The 21,910-nt window shown below is 44.8% G+C and overlaps 2 protein-coding genes and 7 non-coding genes across 10 annotated transcripts; 5 read left to right on the forward strand and 4 right to left on the reverse strand.

Moving 5' to 3' along the window:
* The first annotated feature begins 3,863 nt into the window (after positions 1 to 3,863).
* On the forward strand, positions 3,864 to 3,935 carry trnap-ugg. The gene has a single exon. It is a non-coding gene; the product is annotated as a tRNA-Pro (tRNA).
* A 306-nt stretch (positions 3,936 to 4,241) lies between these two features.
* trnap-cgg lies at positions 4,242 to 4,313 on the forward strand. Its single transcript has one exon. It is a non-coding gene; the product is annotated as a tRNA-Pro (tRNA).
* A 164-nt stretch (positions 4,314 to 4,477) lies between these two features.
* On the forward strand, positions 4,478 to 4,549 carry trnap-ugg. The gene has a single exon. It is a non-coding gene; the product is annotated as a tRNA-Pro (tRNA).
* A 170-nt stretch (positions 4,550 to 4,719) lies between these two features.
* Positions 4,720 to 4,791, forward strand: trnap-agg. Its single transcript has one exon. It is a non-coding gene; the product is annotated as a tRNA-Pro (tRNA).
* Positions 4,792 to 5,750: 959 nt separating this feature from the next.
* Positions 5,751 to 5,822, reverse strand: trnap-agg. Its single transcript has one exon. It is a non-coding gene; the product is annotated as a tRNA-Pro (tRNA).
* A 605-nt stretch (positions 5,823 to 6,427) lies between these two features.
* Positions 6,428 to 6,499, reverse strand: trnap-agg. Its single transcript has one exon. It is a non-coding gene; the product is annotated as a tRNA-Pro (tRNA).
* A 491-nt stretch (positions 6,500 to 6,990) lies between these two features.
* trnap-cgg lies at positions 6,991 to 7,062 on the reverse strand. The gene has a single exon. It is a non-coding gene; the product is annotated as a tRNA-Pro (tRNA).
* Positions 7,063 to 7,973: 911 nt separating this feature from the next.
* On the forward strand, positions 7,974 to 15,546 carry acaa1 (acetyl-CoA acyltransferase 1). Its single transcript, XM_037106357.1, has 12 exons — positions 7,974 to 8,261; positions 9,174 to 9,267; positions 9,801 to 9,858; positions 9,985 to 10,064; positions 10,145 to 10,187; positions 10,323 to 10,421; positions 11,436 to 11,516; positions 12,647 to 12,837; positions 12,910 to 13,089; positions 13,412 to 13,467; positions 14,016 to 14,161; positions 14,250 to 15,546. Exons 1-12 carry the CDS (start codon positions 8,097 to 8,099, stop codon positions 14,323 to 14,325), a joined length of 1,269 nt encoding a protein of 422 aa, XP_036962252.1. The 5' UTR covers positions 7,974 to 8,096; the 3' UTR covers positions 14,326 to 15,546.
* esf1 (ESF1, nucleolar pre-rRNA processing protein, homolog (S. cerevisiae)) lies at positions 15,271 to 21,765 on the reverse strand. 2 transcript variants are annotated; one of them, XM_037105761.1, is made up of 14 exons: positions 21,642 to 21,765; positions 20,190 to 20,608; positions 19,613 to 19,962; positions 19,416 to 19,529; positions 19,053 to 19,162; positions 18,695 to 18,847; positions 18,466 to 18,580; positions 17,896 to 18,085; positions 17,611 to 17,802; positions 17,125 to 17,252; positions 16,794 to 16,884; positions 16,464 to 16,555; positions 16,189 to 16,344; positions 15,271 to 16,047 (listed from the first exon to the last, which is right to left on the reverse strand). In XM_037105761.1, exons 2-14 carry the CDS (start codon positions 20,584 to 20,586, stop codon positions 15,715 to 15,717), a joined length of 2,421 nt encoding a protein of 806 aa, XP_036961656.1. In that variant the 5' UTR covers positions 20,587 to 20,608; positions 21,642 to 21,765; the 3' UTR covers positions 15,271 to 15,714. The 2 variants fall into 2 exon arrangements, with proteins under 2 accessions (XP_036961656.1, XP_036961664.1); XM_037105769.1 differs by lacking the exon at positions 21,642 to 21,765 and adding an exon at positions 20,764 to 20,869.
* Positions 21,766 to 21,910: the final 145 nt, after the last annotated feature.

The following is a 21,910-nucleotide window of genomic DNA, read 5'->3' on the forward strand; positions in this document are numbered from 1 at the left end:
TCACGTTTACACTTGCACTACTGTTACTTGCCTTGTCTATTTATGTCATTTATAATGTCAAACAGTTGTCTATTTATTTTTCTATTTTTCTATATATTTATACATGTTTATTCTTTTCTATATGTTAAGTCACTAAAGTTTGAGAGTAACGAAATTTCGATTCTCTGCTTGTCCTGTACATGCTGCAGAATTGACAATAAAGTTGACTTTGACTTTGACTTTGAGAACTCTCAGTCTTCTACCCAGCTCAATATGTATTACATGAATGTATATGATATGTATGTTTTTTGATTATTAGTTGAATCAATGATGTTTAATTGTGTGGTGCAGATTTCCTTTTGGTTGTACAGAGTCTGCAATATCCTTGTTTTTTTTCTGTCATTAGCAGGTTATCCTGATCATGTGACCACCTCTCTGCTCACACTGAGCAGCTGTTTCTGATCACCTATTTAGCAATGAGCAGAGCTGACTGACAAACACTGACGCCCTGACGAAGGCCTCTTAGGTTGAAACGTGTTGGCATGTTTTTATTAGACTAGCCATGTACCAATAAAGGCTTTTTATCATTACCTTCCTGCCTCAGATTTTTTTCTTCAAAGTTCTACCCTGTTGGTCCAGTTTTGAATATACACGGATCACGGGTGGCATTCGTCCAATCAGGTGCAGCCAGTGAATGTTTGCGTGGTTGTCGGACAGTGTCGCCTGTGTTGGTTGAGTGTTCAAAGCTGGGAAGCGTCATGTGCTCTTGTGTCAAATGAACCAAGACTGAACACAGTCGTTCAGTTTGCAGCCTGAACACATTTATAGTTCACTAATGTTTATTTCCAGGCTCAGTTGGGGGATAAATTTGTACAGCAACATTACAACATCACTCTCTTATTGTGAGCTAACATTACTTTGACATGTTGGGACATGATGTGGTGATAAGAGTGATTTCTTTGCTTGTGTTTTTTGATGTGTTTGTTGTTGTCTGTTTCAATGATGCCAGACATTTCTGTGAAAAGACTCTTTTAAAATGCGTCATGTCTGTATGTATGTAAGAAGCAGGCGGCTGACCGTGAGGAGATGAGTGTGATTAGAGATGACTGGATTTATAACCACTGAAAAGAAAAGGTTGTAAAAACAGAATAATGAAATGTGTGAAATGTAAATATATGTTTTAACAGCTGAATAAACATGAGGTTGAAAAAAAGAAAATGTGAAAAGAATGAAGAGTCATGTTGTTCTTCCTGATTTGCAGCATTTCAAACTGTCTAAACCACAAGATCCTGTCGACCAACAAGCTCGACAGCTCTCACACATTTCAACAGTTTCTACTGCGATGATTGAGTCAAACTAATGAAGACACAAACAGTCTGATAACACGAGTCTTTACAGGAGAAAAGACACAAATCACACATGAAAAAGTGACATTAAAAAGACAGGAAGTGAAGTTAGAGGCGGAGAGAGAAGCTGGTTTACTGTCAGGACGTTTACAGGAAGCACAAGTTCTGTATTCATAATCTTTTAACATTCCCAAAAAATGTTTATTATCTGTAAAAACATTCAGCAGGAAAAAAAAGTTTTCTCCTAGAATTTTTTTTACTATTTCACACATGATTTTTTTTCCTCCTGGAGATCTTTGTAAAGTTTTTACAGATGAAAAAAAGACTTTTACAGATTATCCTGTAACCCTTTTTTTTTTACCACCAGTTGTCAACTTATAATTTAGATCAGACAGAAAATGAATAATTAGAAATAAAAAAAATTGTCTTCACTGACCCCTCAGGGCTTCCGTACCTCTCAGCGTCTTCCAAACTCTCTATTCTCTCAGAGTGACAGAAACCATGTCAGTCTCTCTGAGCCGTCACACCTTTTCATCATCGTGTGTGTGTGTGTGTGTGTGTGTGTGTGTGTGTGTGTGTGTGTGTGTGTGTGTGTGTGTGTGTGTGTGTGTGTGTGTGTGTGATGGTCACGGATGTGGGTTAAGTACTGAAATGAGGTCACTAGTAACAGTTGTATCTCAGACTCCATTAACAAACTGCATGAGTTTACCAGTTGTTACCTCACGAGGAGAAACTTAATAAAGTTTGTGAAACAGCTGCAGCACATTTTAAATCTCTGGTGTCTTCTTATGAATTCAGCTTTAAATAAAATACATTAAGATGTTTCTGTACCTGTGAAACGTGTCATGACTGTAAGAGCCTGTCTGTTGTTCATGTTTAAAGAGCATCTGACCTCCCAGCAGCTGTTGAACTGATTTCATCTGTTACATGTGTTAAATGTAATGTAATGTACAGTAACTAATACAGGCTGCTGCTCTGGAGGGAGGAGAACGTGGAGAAAGTCACCAGACTCCCTTAAAAAAACACTCAGTTCTGAGCCTGGTTGTGTCAGGAGAAACTGCGTGAACTGTGTGAAACGCTCTACAACACATTCTGAACTATTTGGGCCGACTCATTCAGACGTTACACATGAAGATCTGTCTTTGTGTAATGAATACATTTCTTCAGTGATGTCTGTATATTTGGATATAGAACAGGAAGTGAGATCAGATCTCAGGTGGTCACAAGATGAAGGTCAAGACATGTTTAAGGTCGTGTGTGTGAAATGACGGGCTTGAAGCTGTTCACCGCTGATTGGATCACTGAGGACGGAGGGTAAAACCAACCAGTCTGTCCCTCAGGATGCACCTGCATCCTAACGCTGGTGAGGGTTAGTTCATCTAGAGACCCCAACAAAGCTCAGATTATAACTCCACCCCTGAGTCTGCGGACTGAACTATCCATGAGAGGCAATGGATTACTCATAAAGAGGTGCATTTTACCTTACATACGTTGCAATATTCCTTTAACAAATACTTATCGAAGTATTTTCAAAAAAATACTCTTTTAAAAACTCTGGCCTCTTTAAACTTCCCCTGCCCTGCTCATGAGCACAGGAAGTCATGTGACAAAAGAGGACAGCTGGAACCACCATTTTCACACCAGAGGCAGCTGCTCACTTCCTGCTTCCTGCCAACAGTTATATACATATAAAACATGACATATAAACATGACCACATCCCTCACTAACCTCACTGTAACCATGACGATAAAGCTTTTCTGAACTTTACTCAGTCATGTGACCTTGAAACCCCGAATGTTCTCTGAGCTCGACCAGACAACAAACCAATGATTCTCAATGGCATCTTTGAGCTAACACACGCTGAGTGTGAGTCAGTCAGATACTGAGCCATGCATGTGTTTAATGTTTGTTTCGATTCCCCAATGCACAAGACTTTGCATTGCTGTCTGCATACATTTTAATGGCTCGCTGGTCTAGGGGTATGCTTCTTGCTTTAGGTGTGAGAGGTCTGGGGTTCAAATCCCGGACGAGCCCTTTTTATAACAGCTGAGGGCACCCAGTGGTTGTTATTTGCCCCTTAACACAAAGGCTGGAAGTGGGGCTGCACCAATGTGTCTGATGTCTCTGTAATTCACTAGAGTCTTTCCCTCTGCGAGGGATCAAAAAAGGGTTCAAATCCCAAACAGGGTTCAAATCCCAACAGCTTGTAAGTAAGCTCTTTCTTTCACAAGATACATCTGCCAGAGTGCTGCAATGCCTGTTCCTTCCCAAAAGTCTTTGACCCTGAACAAGACACATTCTAACTCCTGAAGTTTCAAAGTTAGCGCACGGTTGTTATATGTTGATCTACGGTGATGATGGCGTGGTCATCAATTTCGGTGATGCGACGTTGTTTGTTCCTTTGTAAAGCAGCCATTGTGGTCGTCTGAAGCCAAGTGTAAATGATGGTGCTTAGAGTCGTAGAGTCGGTGCTTTTCTCTGTCTGATGGCTCTGTAATTCACTGGAGTCTTTCCCTCTACCAGAGTACGCTCGTCGTGGCTCGTTGGTCTAGGGGTATGATTCTCGCTTTGGGTGCGAGAGGTCCCGGGTTCAAATCCCGGACGAGCCCCTGTTAAGCGGCTGAGAGCATCCGAAGGTCTCTATTTACAGCTTTGCACCAAGCTTGGAAGCGGGGCAGTACAGCCCCACCAATGTGCCAAAAGGAGGACCGTCCACTTTTCTGTCTGATGTCCCTGTGAATCACTGGACTCTTTCTCTCTACCGACTCTAAACGACTCCCATCCAGAATATACTCATCGATGTCTGACGTAAGGCGTAAGCCCCCCTGGGTTGAGCCATGCGTGTGTTTAACGTTTGTTTCAATCCCCCAGTGCTTCTGTTTGCGACAGCAGCCTGCGTGGTGCTGGTTTTCAGTGGCTCGTTGGTCTAGGGGTATGATTCTCGCTTCGGGTGCGAGAGGTCCCGGGTTCAAATCCCGGACGAGCCCTGTTTAAACAGCTGAGAGCACCGGCTTATTGCTATCTGCTGCTTAGCACAAAGACTGGAACCGAGGCTGCACCAATGTGACGAAAGGAGGACCCTCCACTTTTCTCTGTCTGATGGCTCTGTAATTCACTGGAGTTTTTCCCTCTACCAGAGAGCGCTCGTCGTGGCTCGTTGGTCTAGGGGTATGATTCTCGCTTTGGGTGCGAGAGGTCCCGGGTTCAAATCCCGGACGAGCCCTGGTTAAGTGGCTAAGAGCACCCGAAGGTCTCTATTTGCAGCTTTGCACCAAGCTTGGAAGCGGGGCAGCACAGCCCCACCAATGTGCCAAAAGGAGGACCATCCACTTTTCTGTCTGATGTCCCTGTGAATCACTGGACTCTTTCTCTCTACCATGAAGCCCTCACTGTGGCTCGTTGGTCTAGGGGTATGATTCTCGCTTAGGGTGCGAGAGGTCCCGGGTTCAAATCCCGGACGAGCCCTCAGCCTCGTCACAATAGGTCTGTAAGGAAGCTCTTTCCTTCACAAGACACATGTGCCAAAGCCCTGCAATACCTGTTGCCTCCCAGAAGTGTTTGGGTCCGAACATGTTCTCAACAAGACACCTTCCAACTGCAGAAGATCGGCTTCAAAGTTAGCGCATGACCTTCCAACTTTTCTCTCGCCATGGCTCGTTGGTCAAGGGGTATGATTCTCGCTTCGGGAGCCCTCAACTTCAACAGCTCTGTAAGTAAGCTCTTTCTTTCACAAGACACATCTGCCAGAGCACTCCAATGCCTGTTCCAAAAGTCTTCTCACACCCGAAGCGAGAATCATACCCCTAGACCAACGAGCCACTGAAAACCAGCACCACGCAGGCTGCTGTCACAAACAGAAGCACTGGGGGATTGAAACAAACGTTAAACACACGCATGGCTCAACCCAGGGGGGCTTACGCCTTAGGTCAGACATCGATCAGTATATTCTGGATGGGAGTAGTTTACACATTCAAATGTGGCCTCACCGACAACTCTAACGACAATCGTTTACACCTGGCTTCAGGCCGCTTCAACGGCTGCCTAACAACATCCAGCAGCACAAACGAACAAGGTGGAATCAATGATTGATAACGACCCCCTTGTACTCCCTGCCAGTCATTTAGAACTCCCACTTGGATGAGACGTTAAATGTGTTCAAGTGTCTATAAGCAAGGACACTTGCCTGAGGCGTGACCATTCATGACCTGGATGACTAATAAACTTCACAAACATTCTACACCTGACGATGGCATACCAAGTATCCAGTATTGGTGTGTTTTGGATGGCAATTTTCAAAAACAACTGGCCAGTGCAGAACAAGTTAAAGTGCCTGCTGAGCAACCTCAAGACACAGGGGAGAGCCTGCAGTCACAGCAGGTATGGCAAAGACATGCCTGAGGAACTCGTGCGAAAGGTAAAGTGGAGGGCTCGTCCGGGATTTGAACCCGGGACCTCTCGCACCCTAAGCGAGAATCATACCCCTAGACCAACGAGCCCTGTAGGCGAAGGCGCCATAGCTTACATTGACTTACAGAAACAGGACAGTCTTTCAAGAATAACAATCTGTGTTTTCAGCATTGCAGTCGTTTACGCTCTGCAATTTTGCCTTGTCTACGACCCTAAGCACCATCATTTACACTTGGCTTCAGGCGACCACAATGGCTGCTTTACAAAGGAACAAACAATGTCACATCATTGAAATTGATGACCACGCCATCATCATCGTAGATCGACATATAGCAATCGTGCTCTAACTTTGAAGCTTCGGGAGTTAGAAGGTGTCTTGTTCAGGGCCAAAGACTTTTGGAACAGGCATTGGAGTGCTCTGGCAGATGTGTCTTGTGAAAGAAAGAGCTTACTTACAGAGCTGTAGAGTTGAGGGCTCCCGGAGCGAGAATCATACCCCTTGACCAACGAGCCATGGCGAGAGAAAAGTTGGAAGGTCATGCGCTAACTTTGAAGCTGATCTTCTGCAGTTGGAAGGTGTCTTGTTAAGAACATGTTTGGACCCAAACACTCCTGGGAGGCAACAGGTATTGCAGGGCTCTGGCACATGTGTCTAGGAAAGAGCTTCCTTACAGACCTATTGTGACGAGGCTGAGGGCTCGTCCGGGATTTGAACCCGGGACATCTCGCACCCTAAGCAAGAATCATACCCCTAGACCAACGAGCCACGGCGAGTGCTTCCCGGTAGAGAGAAAGAGTCCAGTGATTCACAGGGACATCAGACAGAAAAGTGGAAGGTCCTCCTTTTGGCACATTGGTGGGGCTGTGCTGCCCCGCTTCCAAGCTTGGTGCAAAGCTGCAAATAGAGACCTTCAGGTGCTCTCAGCCGCTTAACCGGGGCTCGTCCGGGATTTGAACCCGGGACGTCTCGCACCCAAAGCGAGAATCATACCCCTAGACCATCAGACCGAGAAAAGCACCCACTCTACGACTCCAGCTCTAAGCACCATCATTTACACTTGGCTTCAAAGGAACAAACAATGTCGCCTCACCGAAATTGATGACCACGCCATCATCACCGTAGATCAACATATAGCAATCGTGCTCTAACTTTGAAGCTTCGGGAGTTAGAAGGTGACTTTTGGAACAGGCATTGGAGTGCTCTGGCAGATGTGTTTTGTGAAAGAAAGAGCTTACTTACAGAGCTGTTGAAGCTGAGGGCTCGTCCGGCAGTTGAACCCGGGACCTCTCGCACCCGAAGCGAGAATCATACCCCTAGACCAACGAGCCACAGCAGTGATTCACAGTCAAGTGATTCACAGAGGGTTAGGGTCACAGAGACATCAGACAGAAAAGTGGACGGTCCTCCTTTTGGCACATTGGTGGGGCTGTGCTGCCCCACTTCCAAGTTTGGTGCAAAGCTGCAAATAGAGACCTTCGGGTGCTCTCAGCCGCTTAACCGGGGCTCATCCGGGATTTGAACCCGGGACCTCTCACACGGCCCTGTTATCCACATTGAGTAATGGAACTATCAGCATAACCATCATTGCTTCCTTCCGATTATGATTATGCATAATTTGTACATTTGAATAACTTTTCACCTTCCCCACCAAGACAAATTCTTCCTTGGTGTAAAATCCTTCTTGGCAATGAATCTGTTTCTGAGCCTGATTCTGATAAACCCTGCTTTCACTATACAGTTTTGTAGGTAATTCATCTCTTTATTATAGACTAAATGATTGAATAACCTCACATTTCTTTCTTTCTTATATGCAACTCTGAGAAAAATGGGAAATGATCCGGTTGTCTTTGCAACAGCAGTGCCAACAATAACACCACCTGGAAACGCTGGAGGGCGGTGTCGTGATTATTTCACTTTAATTGTCTGTTTTTAAATGAAGAACGCAAATTAAATAAAGCTATAAAATAAATCGAGATAAGCAGGGCATAAGCGAACTAAGTGGCTGCCAATCAAAAAAACGTTTTTTATTCTCTTTTTTTTTAAATATTCAATAAATTAAACAAGTGACATGAATGAATGAATGAATCAATGAATGAATGAAGAGAAGATGATTCTGATTTCATTATCAATATTCCTGCTGCGGGGCCCCCTAAAGACTCAGACCGGCACTGAGCAGTGTTTCTGTTGGTGAGGACAGAACAGCGCGGAGAGTCGCTCGGACTCTGTGTAGTTTGTCCCTCCGCGCTTTCCGTCCTGACGGAAACAACACGGAAGTGAACACATCGCTGTCAGTCCAGAGTTCGAGTTCGTACCTGACGGGCTGAATCCGGACGTGTAAACCTCGCAGAGTTTTATCGACACAATGCACAGATTACAAGTCATCTCGGGACACTTGTCTCCGGCCTACAGGCGGGACCTGGGACGGGCCGAGTGCGGAGCGGCGGCCCGGAGCAGCAGCCCGGAGGACGTGGTGGTGGTCCATGGACGGAGGACCGCGATCGGGAAAGCCAAGAGGGGAGCGTTTAAGGTGAGACACCTGAGCTGAGACACCTGGGCTGAAACACCTGGGCTGAGACACCTGGGCTGAAACACCTGAGCTGACAGAGTTCTCTATTTACATTAATGTCGTTGTATTCTTTCATACAATCCGTCACCTCTAACCTGTTAACATCAGAATACCACAGTACTGAAAAATGGAACCAAAGTGTACTGAAAGTACCCAAAGTTAAAGGATTCATCGTCACAATCAGATGTTAACTATATTAATATATAATATTTGATGTGTTCATCAGCAGCTCTTCTTTCTTTTTTAAACTTTAAATATAGTATTTTACTATATTACTATGCTGACTTTTGTATATTTAATATACAAATGTCAGTCATGCATGAGCTCCTCAGTATTATATGTAAGAACAGGACATTTCTAAATTTCCCCTCAGAACTGACATCTAACATCTTAACGGTATTTATCAGAAGCTTTTGTGCCACAAACACCTGATAAATAACAGGATTAATAAAGTGTTTGTCGGTCTGTATTTAGTGTCTTTTACACCGCTGCTTTCTTTTTAAATACAAAAAAACACATTATCATATGAAAAGACACTGTTAACTAAAACATGGAGGGTTCCCAACCTTTCCACTGGTGATAACATCAGTGTGAAGTGTTTCAGATGTCCAGACTTTACACCTGGTTTCATTTGAATAATCGTTGTTCAGAAGATTATCAAATATTTTACACACATATCAAAGACTCGTCAGGTGTTTGTGTCAGCGTCTTGTTTTTTCCTCCTGTTGACCCGTCAGAGTTCAGGATGATGCAACAGTACGAACAGTCTCAGTGTTTAACTTTAACCTGACTGCAGCGCTGGAGTGTGTGTTGGTGTTTTTAGTGACTGTGTGATGTTGTGTTGGTGTGATTTAACCCTCCACCTGCCTGCAGGACACCACACCTGACGAGCTGCTGAGCGCCGTGATGACAGCTGTGCTCACAGATGTTGGACTGCCAGCCGACAAGCTGGGAGACGTCTGTATGGGTGAGACCAGACTTTCATTTCTTCTCCCACGGCATCACATTAATGCAGTGACAAACACATTAAAGGAGCAGTCTGGTTTTGTCTGTCTAAACAAACTGAGACAACAAACTCTTTGTTTTCATGACTGAACAAACAAACTGACCTTTAAGGACGACACCATTCATACTGTTTTACTGTGTTTATATGTGGCGGACCCTGCCACCTTTCTAGCTTCAAACAGAGTTCTGAGACCCAATTTTCCTCTGAGAACAGCTGGTCTGTTCACTAATGGAGAAATATTTGTATTTGTACCTTGTTAACATTGTAAATGTTAGAATTCTCAGTTTCTTATCCACACTGACACACTGCTCCTTTAAGATAAATTCTATTAGCAGCCATATTTTATTATTTCTTACTTAAAAAGCAGAAACAAGTGTGACAACGGGACACAGAACTCCTCACGTTCTCTAAATATCTCTGAGTATGTAGTTTTATATTTGGATACGTCAGCACAGATGTTCTGTGTGTACTGAGCCACGTGTTGCTGCCTGCAGGTAACGTGCTGCAGCCTGGTGCCGGAGCTCTGTTGGCCCGGGTGGCCCACTTCCTCAGGTCAGACCGATCAGACGGATCACTCACTCTGTCATCCTCCATCATTCACTCATGTCTCACTTCATGTCTCACTTCATGTCTCACTTCATGTCTCACTTCATGTCTCACTGTCTGTCTTCCTCTCAGTGGGTTTCCAGAGACGGTCCCCGTCTACACGGTGAACAGACAGTGCTCCTCTGGACTGCAGGCGCTGTTCAACATCGCAGGTACAATCTGGACTTATCTCTTTATAACCTGAAGAAGTTAAAGACCCACGCTGACCCTGTTTTTAACCCCGACTGTGCAGGAGCCATCCGGAGCAGATCCATCGACCTGGGCCTCGCATGTGGGTGAGTGTACGAGTCTGTAACTGTGAATGAAGACAGGTAAAATTACATCTTGTTATTAAGTAGAGAATAAAACAAAGTGTGCGTGTGTGTGTGTGTGTGTGTGTGTGTGCGTGAGTGTGCGTGCGTGTGTGTCAGTGTGGAGAGCATGTCTCTGCGTTCAGTAGGTAATCCAGGAGATTTGAGCTCCAGGCTGATGGACAACGACAAGGCCAGAGACTGCATCATCCCGATGGGGTGAGACCACAGGGTCCAGTTTGTTCTGTAGCCCGGTCAGTCTGGACTGAAGGTTCTGATCCCACGTTTAAGACAGTACCAACAAAAAGTTATTCATCAACATCCCAAAATGTGTTACCTAATTTCTTTCATCTCAGAATTTTTTGCTGTAATTGCTGTAATCTCAAAATAGTTTCATCTGATCCCTAAATACATTATGGAGCTCCTGGTTTCTGGTTGTTATAATCACAATTAGATCCCAGTTCATATGTTGGTTGGCTGATGTTGGTCGATCACAGATGTGTCAGTGTCGGCGTCTTATTAGGAACGTTGGTTTTATATTCAACTGTAAAATATCTTGCTTGCACTCTTTATCGTTGTGTCTGAGGGATCAATGCAAAAATATGTGTGTATCAGCTGACAAATCCATATCTGAAGTTTTTAATAACCTCCCAGGATCGGCACCGATCCTCCAAATGACGATTATCTCACATTTTCTAATCTGGCTCGAAAAAGTATTCATACAAACCAAAAACATCCAAGTTAATCCTCCAAAGATCTGTGGGCACGCCCCCAACATCTGCTGAAACCAGGAAATGATTTTATTTCAGAAGTGGAAGATTAAATAGCTGTAAAGTTACAAATCATTTGTTGTAATCATGATTATTTTAAAGTCCCTAACATCTTCCCGTCCATCTTCATGCTCATGTCCGGGTCGGATGGTGGTGACAGCAGGTCAGAAATTTGAATTTCTGAAAATAGAAACTTGTTAAAATCCCATAATTATGTCACTATATTGTTTTAATAAAAACCCTCAAACTGTCTTGAATATTATCATAAGACCACATTTTTGTTAAAACTCCTCCTAAAAAAAACTTTCAGAATCCCAAAACATCTGCTGTTAACGTCTGTGATTATTCCAAAACTTGTGTGTTGTTTTCTTCCGACCCAGTCAGACAATCAGAATCAGAATCAGAACCGCTTGACTGGTCCTTCTTGCAGCAGTGAGATCAGTACATGTGTGTGTTTGTGCAGCATCACCTCGGAGAACGTCGCCGAGAGATTCGGAGTCTCCAGAGAGAAACAGGACGCCTTCGCTCTCAGTTCTCAGCTGAAGTGAGTCCAGTTCTGATCGAAAGAATCCTGAATGTTTATTACACTCCAGAACGTTCTGTTGCATATGTTTTCATTATTTAATAGGAGGAAAAATACACATTTTCTTAAAACTCCTTAATGATGTCAGATGTTTTCAGTAACGTCTGTGCTGACATTCAAACATTTACTAAATAATCCTTCAGTTATCTTCAATAATGATCCTGCTGACAGACGCAGAACTTATTATGTAAAAGGTTGTGATTCTATAGAGTAACAGTTTTCCTTCCTGTGATTAGAACTGGTGGAAAAAAAGTTTGGCACAATCATTCAAATTTGTTTCGTGAAACTTCTTCTTCTTAGTCATGTGTGAGAAAAAGAGAGTGAGTAAAAATCAGTTCAGGAGAAAAAGTTTGAGTGTGAAACGGAGTGAAAATGTTTGTAGTGGATTTATTTTTTCCAGGAGAAAAATAGTTTTTCATGCGTGAAACAAAGATTTTGTTTAGTTTTTCATGTGTGAAAGTTAAATAATGATAAAAGCTCTTAAAAATAATTCTTCCCCCTTAATTTCTTTTCTTCACTCGGTCTCACACATAAATAAACAAAACATATCGAAGCCTCTGTAAGAAAAGAAATCCACTCCAAATATTTTCCATCCGTTCAAACAAGTTTTATCCCAGCCGAAGCTTTATTTTCTTGGTCTCACACTTTTAGGGGAAAAAAATTCCTTTTGAGCAAAATACAATAAAAAATCAAGATAAAATTTGTACCTCTTGAAAAAGATTTTTTTCCCATCAGTGAAAAGAAAATATTTTTTTTACTTATGAAAATTCTATTTTTACATTTGGGAAAAACATTTCTTCCGAAATAAAAAGAAAAAAATCACATTATTTTCTGTGAAACACATGGAATTTTTTTTTTTTTTTCTCCTGGAATTTTTGTGCTTTTTATAAAATGGATTTCACACGTGGGAATTTTGTTTTAACTCTCCTGAAAAAGTCTTTTTCAGGAGGAACAATGAAAGTGATGTTTTTTATAGAATACGTCATTTCTGTCGAGCTCACTGCGATGAATCAGAATCACTTCACTGTAAACCATCTGCTCTCAGACTGAGAACAGTCTTTGTGTGTTGAGTCCTGCTTCTGTTCCCACAGAGCCGCCCGGGCGCAGATCTCGGGTCTGTTCCAGCAGGAGATTGTTCCCGTCAACACAAAGATCGTAGACGACGATGGAAAGGAGCGGCAGGTGACGGTCGTGAAGGACGACGGGATCAGAGCGGGAACAACTCTGGCGGGACTCGCTAAACTGCGGCCGGCCTTCAAACCTGACGGCAGCACCACAGCAGGTGAGTCGTCAGCTGCGCCCGGCCAGCGACCTGATCAGTCTCAGCAGGCACTAACCGGTCCTTCCCTCTCAGGTAACTCCAGCCAGGTGAGCGACGGAGCGGCGGCCGTGCTGATTGGTCGCAGGGCTGCGGTGGAGGCTCTGGGGCTGCCGGTCCTGGGGGTCCTGAGGGCCAGTGCGGTGGTGGGGGTCCCTCCTGATGTCATGGGCATTGGACCAGCGTACGCCATCCCTGCAGCTCTGGAGCAGGCTGGTACGATGTTACAGACGGTAGTCGTGGTTTTAAAGCAGTCTGTAGATCTGGTGAAGAGAAAGATCCTCACTGGCACAACAAGCAGCTCGTTTATTCACTGATGGAGAAAAGTTTCTAATATTACCTCATTAATATTGTAAATGTTAATCATCACAGTTTGAGTTTTGTTTGAATATTGTTATATGAAAATCAAACCAGCAGGTCAGCTGTACACAGGGTTACATGTTAGCATGTTAGCATGCTAACTGTGTGTCGAGTGCCTGAGGTCTGTCAGTCGTGTTGTCGTATTAATAGTTGATTATAAACCTGTTTCCTCTCTCAGGACTGACTGTGGATGATATCGACGTGTTTGAGATCAACGAGGCCTTTGCCAGTCAGGTGAGTTCAGACCGAGGGTATTATTATTATTATTATTAATATTATTATTTACTATTATTATCATCATTATGTTATCATCATCGTCAGATGAAGCCACTGGTCCCACAGTGTGAGAGATGTTTTACTGGTATGAAGCATTTTCAGATCGTGTTAAAATAAAGCCAGTTTTGAAACATGCCAGCTCGGCTCTGAGAAAACACTGATTGCTAACTCGTCATAATTAAAAGCCTGTGAACACTGAATAATCTGAATCTGCAGAGTAACTCGTAACTAAAAGTAGTGCTGAGAGTATAAAGTGGCAGAAAATGGAAATACTCAAGTAATAAAAACTACTTTGTACTGATGTTTATCAAGCTGCTCTCCTCTCTGAGACTATTATTACAGAGACAGAGAACCATAGGAAGGTTCTGTTCGGTACCGCACCGGTTCAAATGTCAGTGACAAACCTGAGAACAGGCAGACTTTCTGAAAGTTGCTGTATGCTTCATACAGAAATGTGTTTTTCCTCCTGCTCTGTGTGACTGGTTGCACTGCCTGCTGCTGCTCAGGCGGTGTACTGTGTGGAGAAGCTGGGCATCCCGCTGGAGAAGGTGAATCCTAACGGAGGAGCCATCGCTCTGGGTCACCCTCTGGGCTGCACCGGAGCTCGACAGGTGGTGACGCTGCTCAACGAGCTCAGACGCAGAGGGAAGAGGTTCGTCTCGGCTGCTGCACACACACACTCATGGTTTGTTGGCGACGACGCGACTCACTGTTCCTCTCTCGTGTTTTCCTGGCTGCAGGGCGTACGGCGTCGTGTCCATGTGCATTGGGACGGGGATGGGAGCCGCTGCTGTGTTTGAATACCCCGGACCGTAGCAGCAGATCAGGACCCCGTCATGGTGATTAAAGCCCCTTTCAGACAAGACGGATAATCTGCCCTCTTGAAACCTTGTTACACTTAATAAACCTCTGGGGGGGATTTGTGATTTTGCCAGTAATCACACAGACAAGATGTTTATGCAGCGCAGCGACCAGTAACAGAACAGAGCTGACACTCTGGATGCCCTCGCAGGCGGCCAGAGCTCTGCCCGCTGCACAAAACATGGGTGGAATTTGTTCTGCACCTTCCACTGAACATCCAAACTAAGGCTGTGTGACACGAGCAGCGTTACAGGCTCCAGAGAGATTTAATCAACCTTTACATTAAACTCCCACTCAACTAACGCTGCTGCTCTTTAGAAGATATTGATCAGGTTATCAAGTGCCTTTAATTAATCCTGCTTTAATCGTCCTGAGCCTCGCTGTTACCCTCACTGACCGTCCCAAACTAGCTGAAGTCTACATGACAGGAGGCTGTATTCTGTGCAGGGTGGAGAATACGGACCTGAGACTGTGTTCTCTAACAGTTGTCATCAAGGTAAAAACAACAACTTGACAGTCGTGCTGTATCACAGAAGGCTGGTGTGAACGGTACCGAGTCTCTTCACTGTGATTCTTTTGCTGCATTAATCAGGAGTTCATGTGTAAAGATCCTGGAAGTGTTTGTGAATGCTGTTCCGTCCTGTCAAGTCATTCTGCCTGCACATTTAGAGAATACAGTGCCAACACTGAACATTTCTGCCACATTACACTGCCGTCAGACGCACTGAAGTCTGTCAACAACGTCCATATTCCTCCACAGAAAAGCAGCTGAGACTGCAGCGCCTCGTTTCACGCCACTGATCAGTTGTTTGGGTCGGACCTTCAGAGTCCGTCTGACGGCAATCTAAAGTACCAAACATCTTCAAAATATAGCAGAACACAGTAGTGGGACTGTCTGGATGTTTTTAGTCCTCAATCTGAGTCCTTTAATTTTGCATATCTGTTATTAAATATCTTCACCTTACTTCTTTTTACAAGTCATTTGATCCAAAAATTCAGTGTCAAAAATGTGAAGCGCACAGAAGATCATAGTCGCTCGTTTGTACCACAGAAGAAGAACTCTGTTCTTGAATGAGGTCCAATCAAACTCCAATGACTGTAGCATCTTGTCAACTGAGCTGTGAGTGAATGTCTGTACTGATTTTCTCTGTGTAGAAATAAAACATTTCAACATGATCTGTGGCAGCAGGATTCAGTTTTTACAACAAATGTTCTTCACTCCTCGTCCGTCTGGACTTTTTCACGTACAAACGCATCAAACAGAACCCAGCGGTCCAGAACCTGCGTCACCAGGACCAACCCGGCAGACGAAGAGTCTCAGTCCATCAGTTTCTGTCTTCACACCTACTTGAGCTTCTGTTTCTTCCGAGCCTGAAACTGCTCCGTTTTGCTTTTTATCGACTTGATGAGCAGCGACAGATTCGGGTCCATCGATTTCTTCGAGGCGGCTTCGACCGTCGGAGCGTCTGAGTCATTTTCACGTTTCGTTCCCGCAGCTTCCTGTTTACCAGCAGCCGTGACCTCCGCCCGCCGCTGCTCCTCCTCCTCTCGGCGGCGCTGCTTCTCCGTCAGGATGCTCTGCGTGGCTTTCGTCTTCTTGTAGCTGGGGTGCGACGGGTCCAGGTTGAACAGGTGGGAGGTGAACATGGCCTGGAAACGAGGGTCTTTGACGTCGACCTGGACACACAGACAGCAAACACAGAAATCATTGAGGAGATGTCAGCTCAGCAGGATTTATTTCACTCAGTGTTGGTTTGTAAATTAAGTCTGAACTGGTTCACGTTTGGAGAAATGGTTTCCATCATCACTCAAACTGACCTGGAAGTCGTCGCCCTCCAGCGGCTCCTCGCCCTTCTTCAGCAGCTGCTTCTTCTTCTTCTTGCTCAGGTTCTGCTGCTCCACGATTTTGTCATAGTTGAAGTGTTTCTGTTTGGCGTCTTCTCCGTCGTCCTCCATCAGCAGCGCCATCTCCGCCTGTGAACACACACACACACACACACATTGAGCATGAGGCTGCTCTCTGATCTGATCTGATCTGATCTGATCTGATCCACGTGTTTGGTCGTTTATACGCGTCGGGATTCGACTCCGACCTTTTGTTTCTCCAGCTCCTCTTCCTCCTCAGCCGTCCGCTCCTCCTCCTCCTGCGTCTTCTTCTTCTTCCCCTTCTGTTTCTTCTTCATGTCTGCAGACACATCAGAGAACATTCATTACTGAACTGCCAATACACACACCATTTGCTTTAAACTATAATCATGAAGTCAACTCTGTTTCTGCTTCAAGTAAGATGTGTTGTTTCCAGTGAAGGTGACTGTTTTCAGTGCACTTTATCTCATACTCAGACTGTTCTCCTGTGTTAAATATGTCTGATCTGTGATGACATCACGCAGCTGACTGATTGATGATCTGACAGTATTGATCACCTGTAGCAGCGAGCTCCTCAGCGAAGAAAGGGTCACTGAGATCGACGTCTGAAGGAATATCTTCTTCACTGAGCTCCTCTTCTTCTTCTCCCTGATACGAGACAACAAATAAAACGGGTTAATGAAACCTCACAGCTTGAGGAAACTTAATGAGCTCAGTAAATGTGTCTAATGAGTCGTGTGACTGATGAGTTCTGCTGTTTGTGCTGAATGATGCAGGACTCAGATCAGATGGAGAGATTAAGATGTTCTGAGACTGAGTAGCGTCTCGATGAAGAACATCGTTCTGTATTCACCTGTGTGTACCTCCTGACTATGTCACTCTTCTCACCTGATTTCTTTGAGACTTCTTCTGCTTCTTTCGCTCTTTCTTCTTCTCCAGGAAGTCCTCCCAGGGCGTCAGCTGATCCTTCCCCTCCAACTTCTTCTTCACCAGCTGCTCCGTCGTCTCCTTCAGCCCTGCACACACATCAGAAATACATTTATTAAGCACTTGTCCAAATGTTTTCTAATATCAAGTTTTTTCTTTCTACATGTTGGTATTTGTATCTGGGAAACGATGATGTCATCACTGTCCAGAGTGAACCATCTTCACCAAAAAACTCAATAAAAGGATCTTTGATGAGGAAAATAAACCAACATCAGCTGCTCAGACTGTTTGTGATGGAAATGATGTCACTTGTGTTAAAATCAGAAAGGTGTGAAGCACAAAAATGTCAAGCACACCTGAGTGAGACCAGCTCTCCTAACTTCATCATGCCTTTGATAGAAAACGCCTCCCACTCAGACACCTGGAAGTGAAAAGGTGTGGTCGTACCTGGCACCCAGGAGATCTCCATCTCCATGGCTTTGTCCTCCTGCAGCTTCTTCTCTTTGTCCTGGATCCCTTTCAGCAGCTCTCTGTATTTGGAGATCTGCTCCTCACTTTTGTTCTTCTTCTGCTTCTTCTTGTCTTCCTCCCTCTGAGGTTTCTTCTGCAGCACCATGACGGGTTCTTCTGTCTGCGAAGCTACAACATCAACAAGACGTCACAACTCCTGAGTGCTGCTTCATCCCACTGCAGAATAAAAACAGTGATGCTGTGTCGACGATTCTGTCTCACCTCCGGCTGTGACGCCATCATCATCAGTCTCCTCTCCAAACTCAAACCCTCCTTCTTCTTCTTCGTCCTCTTCTTCGCTGGAGGAGGCCAGATAGGCGTTGAAGTCCATGTGCAGCAGCTCATCCTTGTTGAAATTCCTGTTCAGGGCGGTCACGCGCTCGTGGTCCGTCTCGTCCCACGTCAGCTGCACCTGATTGGTTGAAGACAGACTGACACACATCAGTCCTGCTGCTAGTTCTTACAAACAACATCATCTTGAAGTTGTGTCTTGCTGTCACATTTAAACCACAACTTTACACCCGAGTCTGTCACAGCTGTCATTAACTGTCTCATTCCAGTTGCCGTCACTGAAACTCAACACTTCCTGCAGCTGTTTTCAAACTAAATGTAACTTAAAATCTGCGGTGGAAGAAGTAAATTTACTTATAATCAGTCAGAAGCAGAAATGCCACAGTGCAGAGATACGGGAACACAAGTCCTGCGTTCAAAATTCAACTGCAGTAAAACTACACCATGACCTCCTCAGTGGACATAATGAAGGATTTGTGTGGACGGCGTCAGTATCTGCACCTTTGAGGTTGTTGTGGCAGACGAGGTGAACAGTTTGGGTGTGTAGGCTGAGAGGTTTACATCCGTCGCCACGTCTTTGGGCTCCTCATCAAACTTCTCATCATCAGGAATAAACCTGTTAAACAGAGACATGAAGCAAAAAGGAGAATCAGCAGCAGTTTAAATGAGATCAGTTTCATTTCAGAAGTTAAACTTGTATTCTCCGGTGCGCTCGTGTTTGAAATCGTACCGCAGGTCCAGGACGGAGCAGCTGCTCTCGTACTCGTAGCCGTCACACTCCTCGTAGATTTTGGCAGCAGTGTTGACTGAGTCACACTCCACCACGGCGTAGAAATACTTCAGACGCTTGAACTGGTAGTCGCGCATCTTCTCTCTGTAAACCCTGAGAACACACACACACACACACACACACACACACACACACACACACACACACACACACACGTCAGATCCAGAGGAAGAACACAATGAAGCTGTTTAAAATATATTTCAGGTGTTTATACTCGGTTAGGTTAAAGTTACAGTGAAACAAGTGTGTGTGTGTGTGTGTGTGTGTGTGTGTGTGTGTGTGTGTGTGTGTGTCTTACTTCTCCTCCTCGGTGTCGTCCTCCGAGTCGTCGGGCAGAGCTCTCAGCTCCAGCGGTCCCTGCGTCTGCTCTGCCGCCAACCTCTCCTTCCCAAACTCTGATGGATAGATCTGGACAATACCCAGCATGCACTGCTGTTAATCTCACTTACACACAACATTCTCTTGTCCCCCACTGGTGTAATATAATGTGATGTGATGTAACAACATGATTTTTACACAAGTACAACTGAAATGATGCGAATCAATTAATTGTATAAATAAAGCAACATTTATGTGGAAACTTCTGATGGTTCCAGATTTGTTGCTTTTCTTTTCAAACATCATGAATCATTCAAATGTCTGTAAAAAATTAGAGCTTTACTTTAACAGACAGCACAGCTCCTCCATTAGGTGTGAATGAGTTCAGCAGAGCCAGCAGGTCTTTGGCTTTCATCCGGTCCCAGTCCATGTTGCAGACGGCCAGTCGGGCAGAAACCTGACAAACATCCAGAAACCACAAACTCAGTAAGAGTTCAAATGTTTCCTGGTCAGGTGAACAGAGACCAGACGTCGCCTCACCTCCTCGCTGCGGGGAGCGTCTTTGCACAGCTCTCCCCAGTCGTGTTCAATCTCCTCTTCCTCCTTCCTGAGGATGGCATCCACGTCGTCTTCATCGTCTTCATCAGAGCTGGTCTCGATGTTTCCCTTCCCTCTGGCCAGATCCGGCCCGCTGTCGCTGTCCTCCTCAGAATCCAGACCAGACTCCTCTTCATCTGATCCGCTCGCCTCGTCACTCTCCTCTTCTTTTCCATCATCATCCTCCTCCTCATCATCCTCTTCATCCTCCTCACTGCCATCGGTGACACTGTCTCCCAGATCAACATCATCTTCCTCTGCAGAATGCTGCTCCTCCTCATCATCGTCCTCATCTGAGAACAATCATAAAACAGGTTACAGTCGCATGTTTCTGCAGTGACAGAAATCACAGAAACAAAAACCTGATTCACTACATTCAAGTTCAAAATGAAACAATGCTGCCCATCAGATTCGACTTGCAGAGACTCTGCAACAGCACAAATTCAACTGGTGGAGTCGAGGACGATCAGGATCCGGTGAAACACAAACAGAAACATGAGAATCAGAAAGACGGACTCACCCTCTTCAACCACTCGGACCCCTTGCTCAGGCTGCTCTGCTTTAGCATTAGCATCTCTGCTCTGCATTGGATTTTCCTTCTTCACCAGCTTCTCCTTCACTTTCTTCTTCTTCTTGCTTTCTGCCACCTTCTTGCTCTTGACGTCATCCTCATCCTCGTCGTCCTCAGAGTCAGAGATGTTGTAGAAGCGCTTCAGGTCCTCTGTGGACGTGTGGTTGATGGGACGTCCTCGCTTGTCCACCGTGTACTTCACCTTGAAGCGTTTGTCGTGAAACATGGACTTGAATCTCTTGTCAATCTTGACTTTGCGCTCTCTCTCGGGCATTTCCCAGAACCTGGGGTCCTTCTGCACCCGGAGGAAGCGCTCATCGCCGTCCTTGTTCTTCTTGGACGACATGTTGGCAAACTTCACGTGTCACCTGACAGAGAAAGCAGGAAACAGTATTAGCAACATGGACAGTGACCACAAAGCATCTTTCTCATATCATGAATGTGCAACTTTCTTTAAAGGTCACGAGACAATGTTTACTCAGCAACACATTATCTTTTCTCATACTATCAAATGCTGCAGCACCTCTATTCACCCTCTGGTTTAGTGCTTCTCTTTAAGGGCCCAGTCTGCTCTGATTGGTCAGCTCTCACAGGACTGAGCAGGCATGTTTTGAAGCAGCTCAGCTCTCCTATGGTCCTGTTGGGGTTGTGATTACGCTGTGACTGTTATTTGTGACATCACAGACTTAAGGAAGTCCTAACAGCTAGTTTAGAGGCAAAATTACAAACACGTATCAAACTTTCATAGTATTTATAGTAGAGCATAGTATTTATAACCCACCTAGTGCTGGTTTAGAACCACAGAAGACATGCAAGTGTCACTTTCCCTCATGTGGGACCTTTAAATGATCTGATCCTAGACTGTTTCCAGCCTCTGGTGGACTTTCTAACATACTTTACTTATACTGATGTTTGGTTAAATCTGCAGCAATCAGTGTTTATGTATTAACAGTGGATAAACTGACTGTACTTTGTAATGTGTGATACTACTAACTGCTCTTATATTTACACTTTGAAACCCGAATAATCACTTGACGAAGACGCAGGTCGGTGAACAACACCGGGTGTAGTTTACTACAGTTAGCTGCTCAGCTACTGAAACTCACTAGCATAGCATTTAATGACCGACAGACGTGCGGGTTTAACTCTGGGACATGTCTCAGCTCAGGTGTCTGGACTGCTGTCTTGTTGAACTCGTGTTGTGTCAGTGGTTCGTTAAAGTTCGGTTCAGCTCAGCAGCGCCGCGCTGTAAACAAAATGTCCGGACAGAGGAGACGGACTGTAACGGCGGGAAAACCCGGAACAACGAACAACAAGACAAACCTGAACAAAAACCTGTGAGAAGACATAAAGACTAGTTTAAAGGACTGTTTAACGGTGATAATAATCGTCAATCTTTACCTGAACCGCTCGGATCTTCAGCCACACGTGTTTTCCCAGCATGCAACTCTCCCGTGACCCCGCGCTCCTCCCGCCCCTTTTCTCAGTACGGCAGGCGAAGTGGGACAAACGGAGCGAAACGCGCATCGAGGCCGCAGGAAACTTCCAAAACACTTTCTAACTGACATAACTTCCAAAATATGACTTTAATATCCAAACTATTATCGAACATGTCACATTTAGTTCACAGTTACTCAAAACTATATTTTTGATGCATTTTAGGTCTTCCT

The sequence above is a fragment of the Acanthopagrus latus genome, chromosome 1 (genome assembly GCF_904848185.1).
Source record: "Acanthopagrus latus isolate v.2019 chromosome 1, fAcaLat1.1, whole genome shotgun sequence".
Lineage (NCBI taxonomy): Eukaryota > Metazoa > Chordata > Actinopteri > Spariformes > Sparidae > Acanthopagrus > Acanthopagrus latus.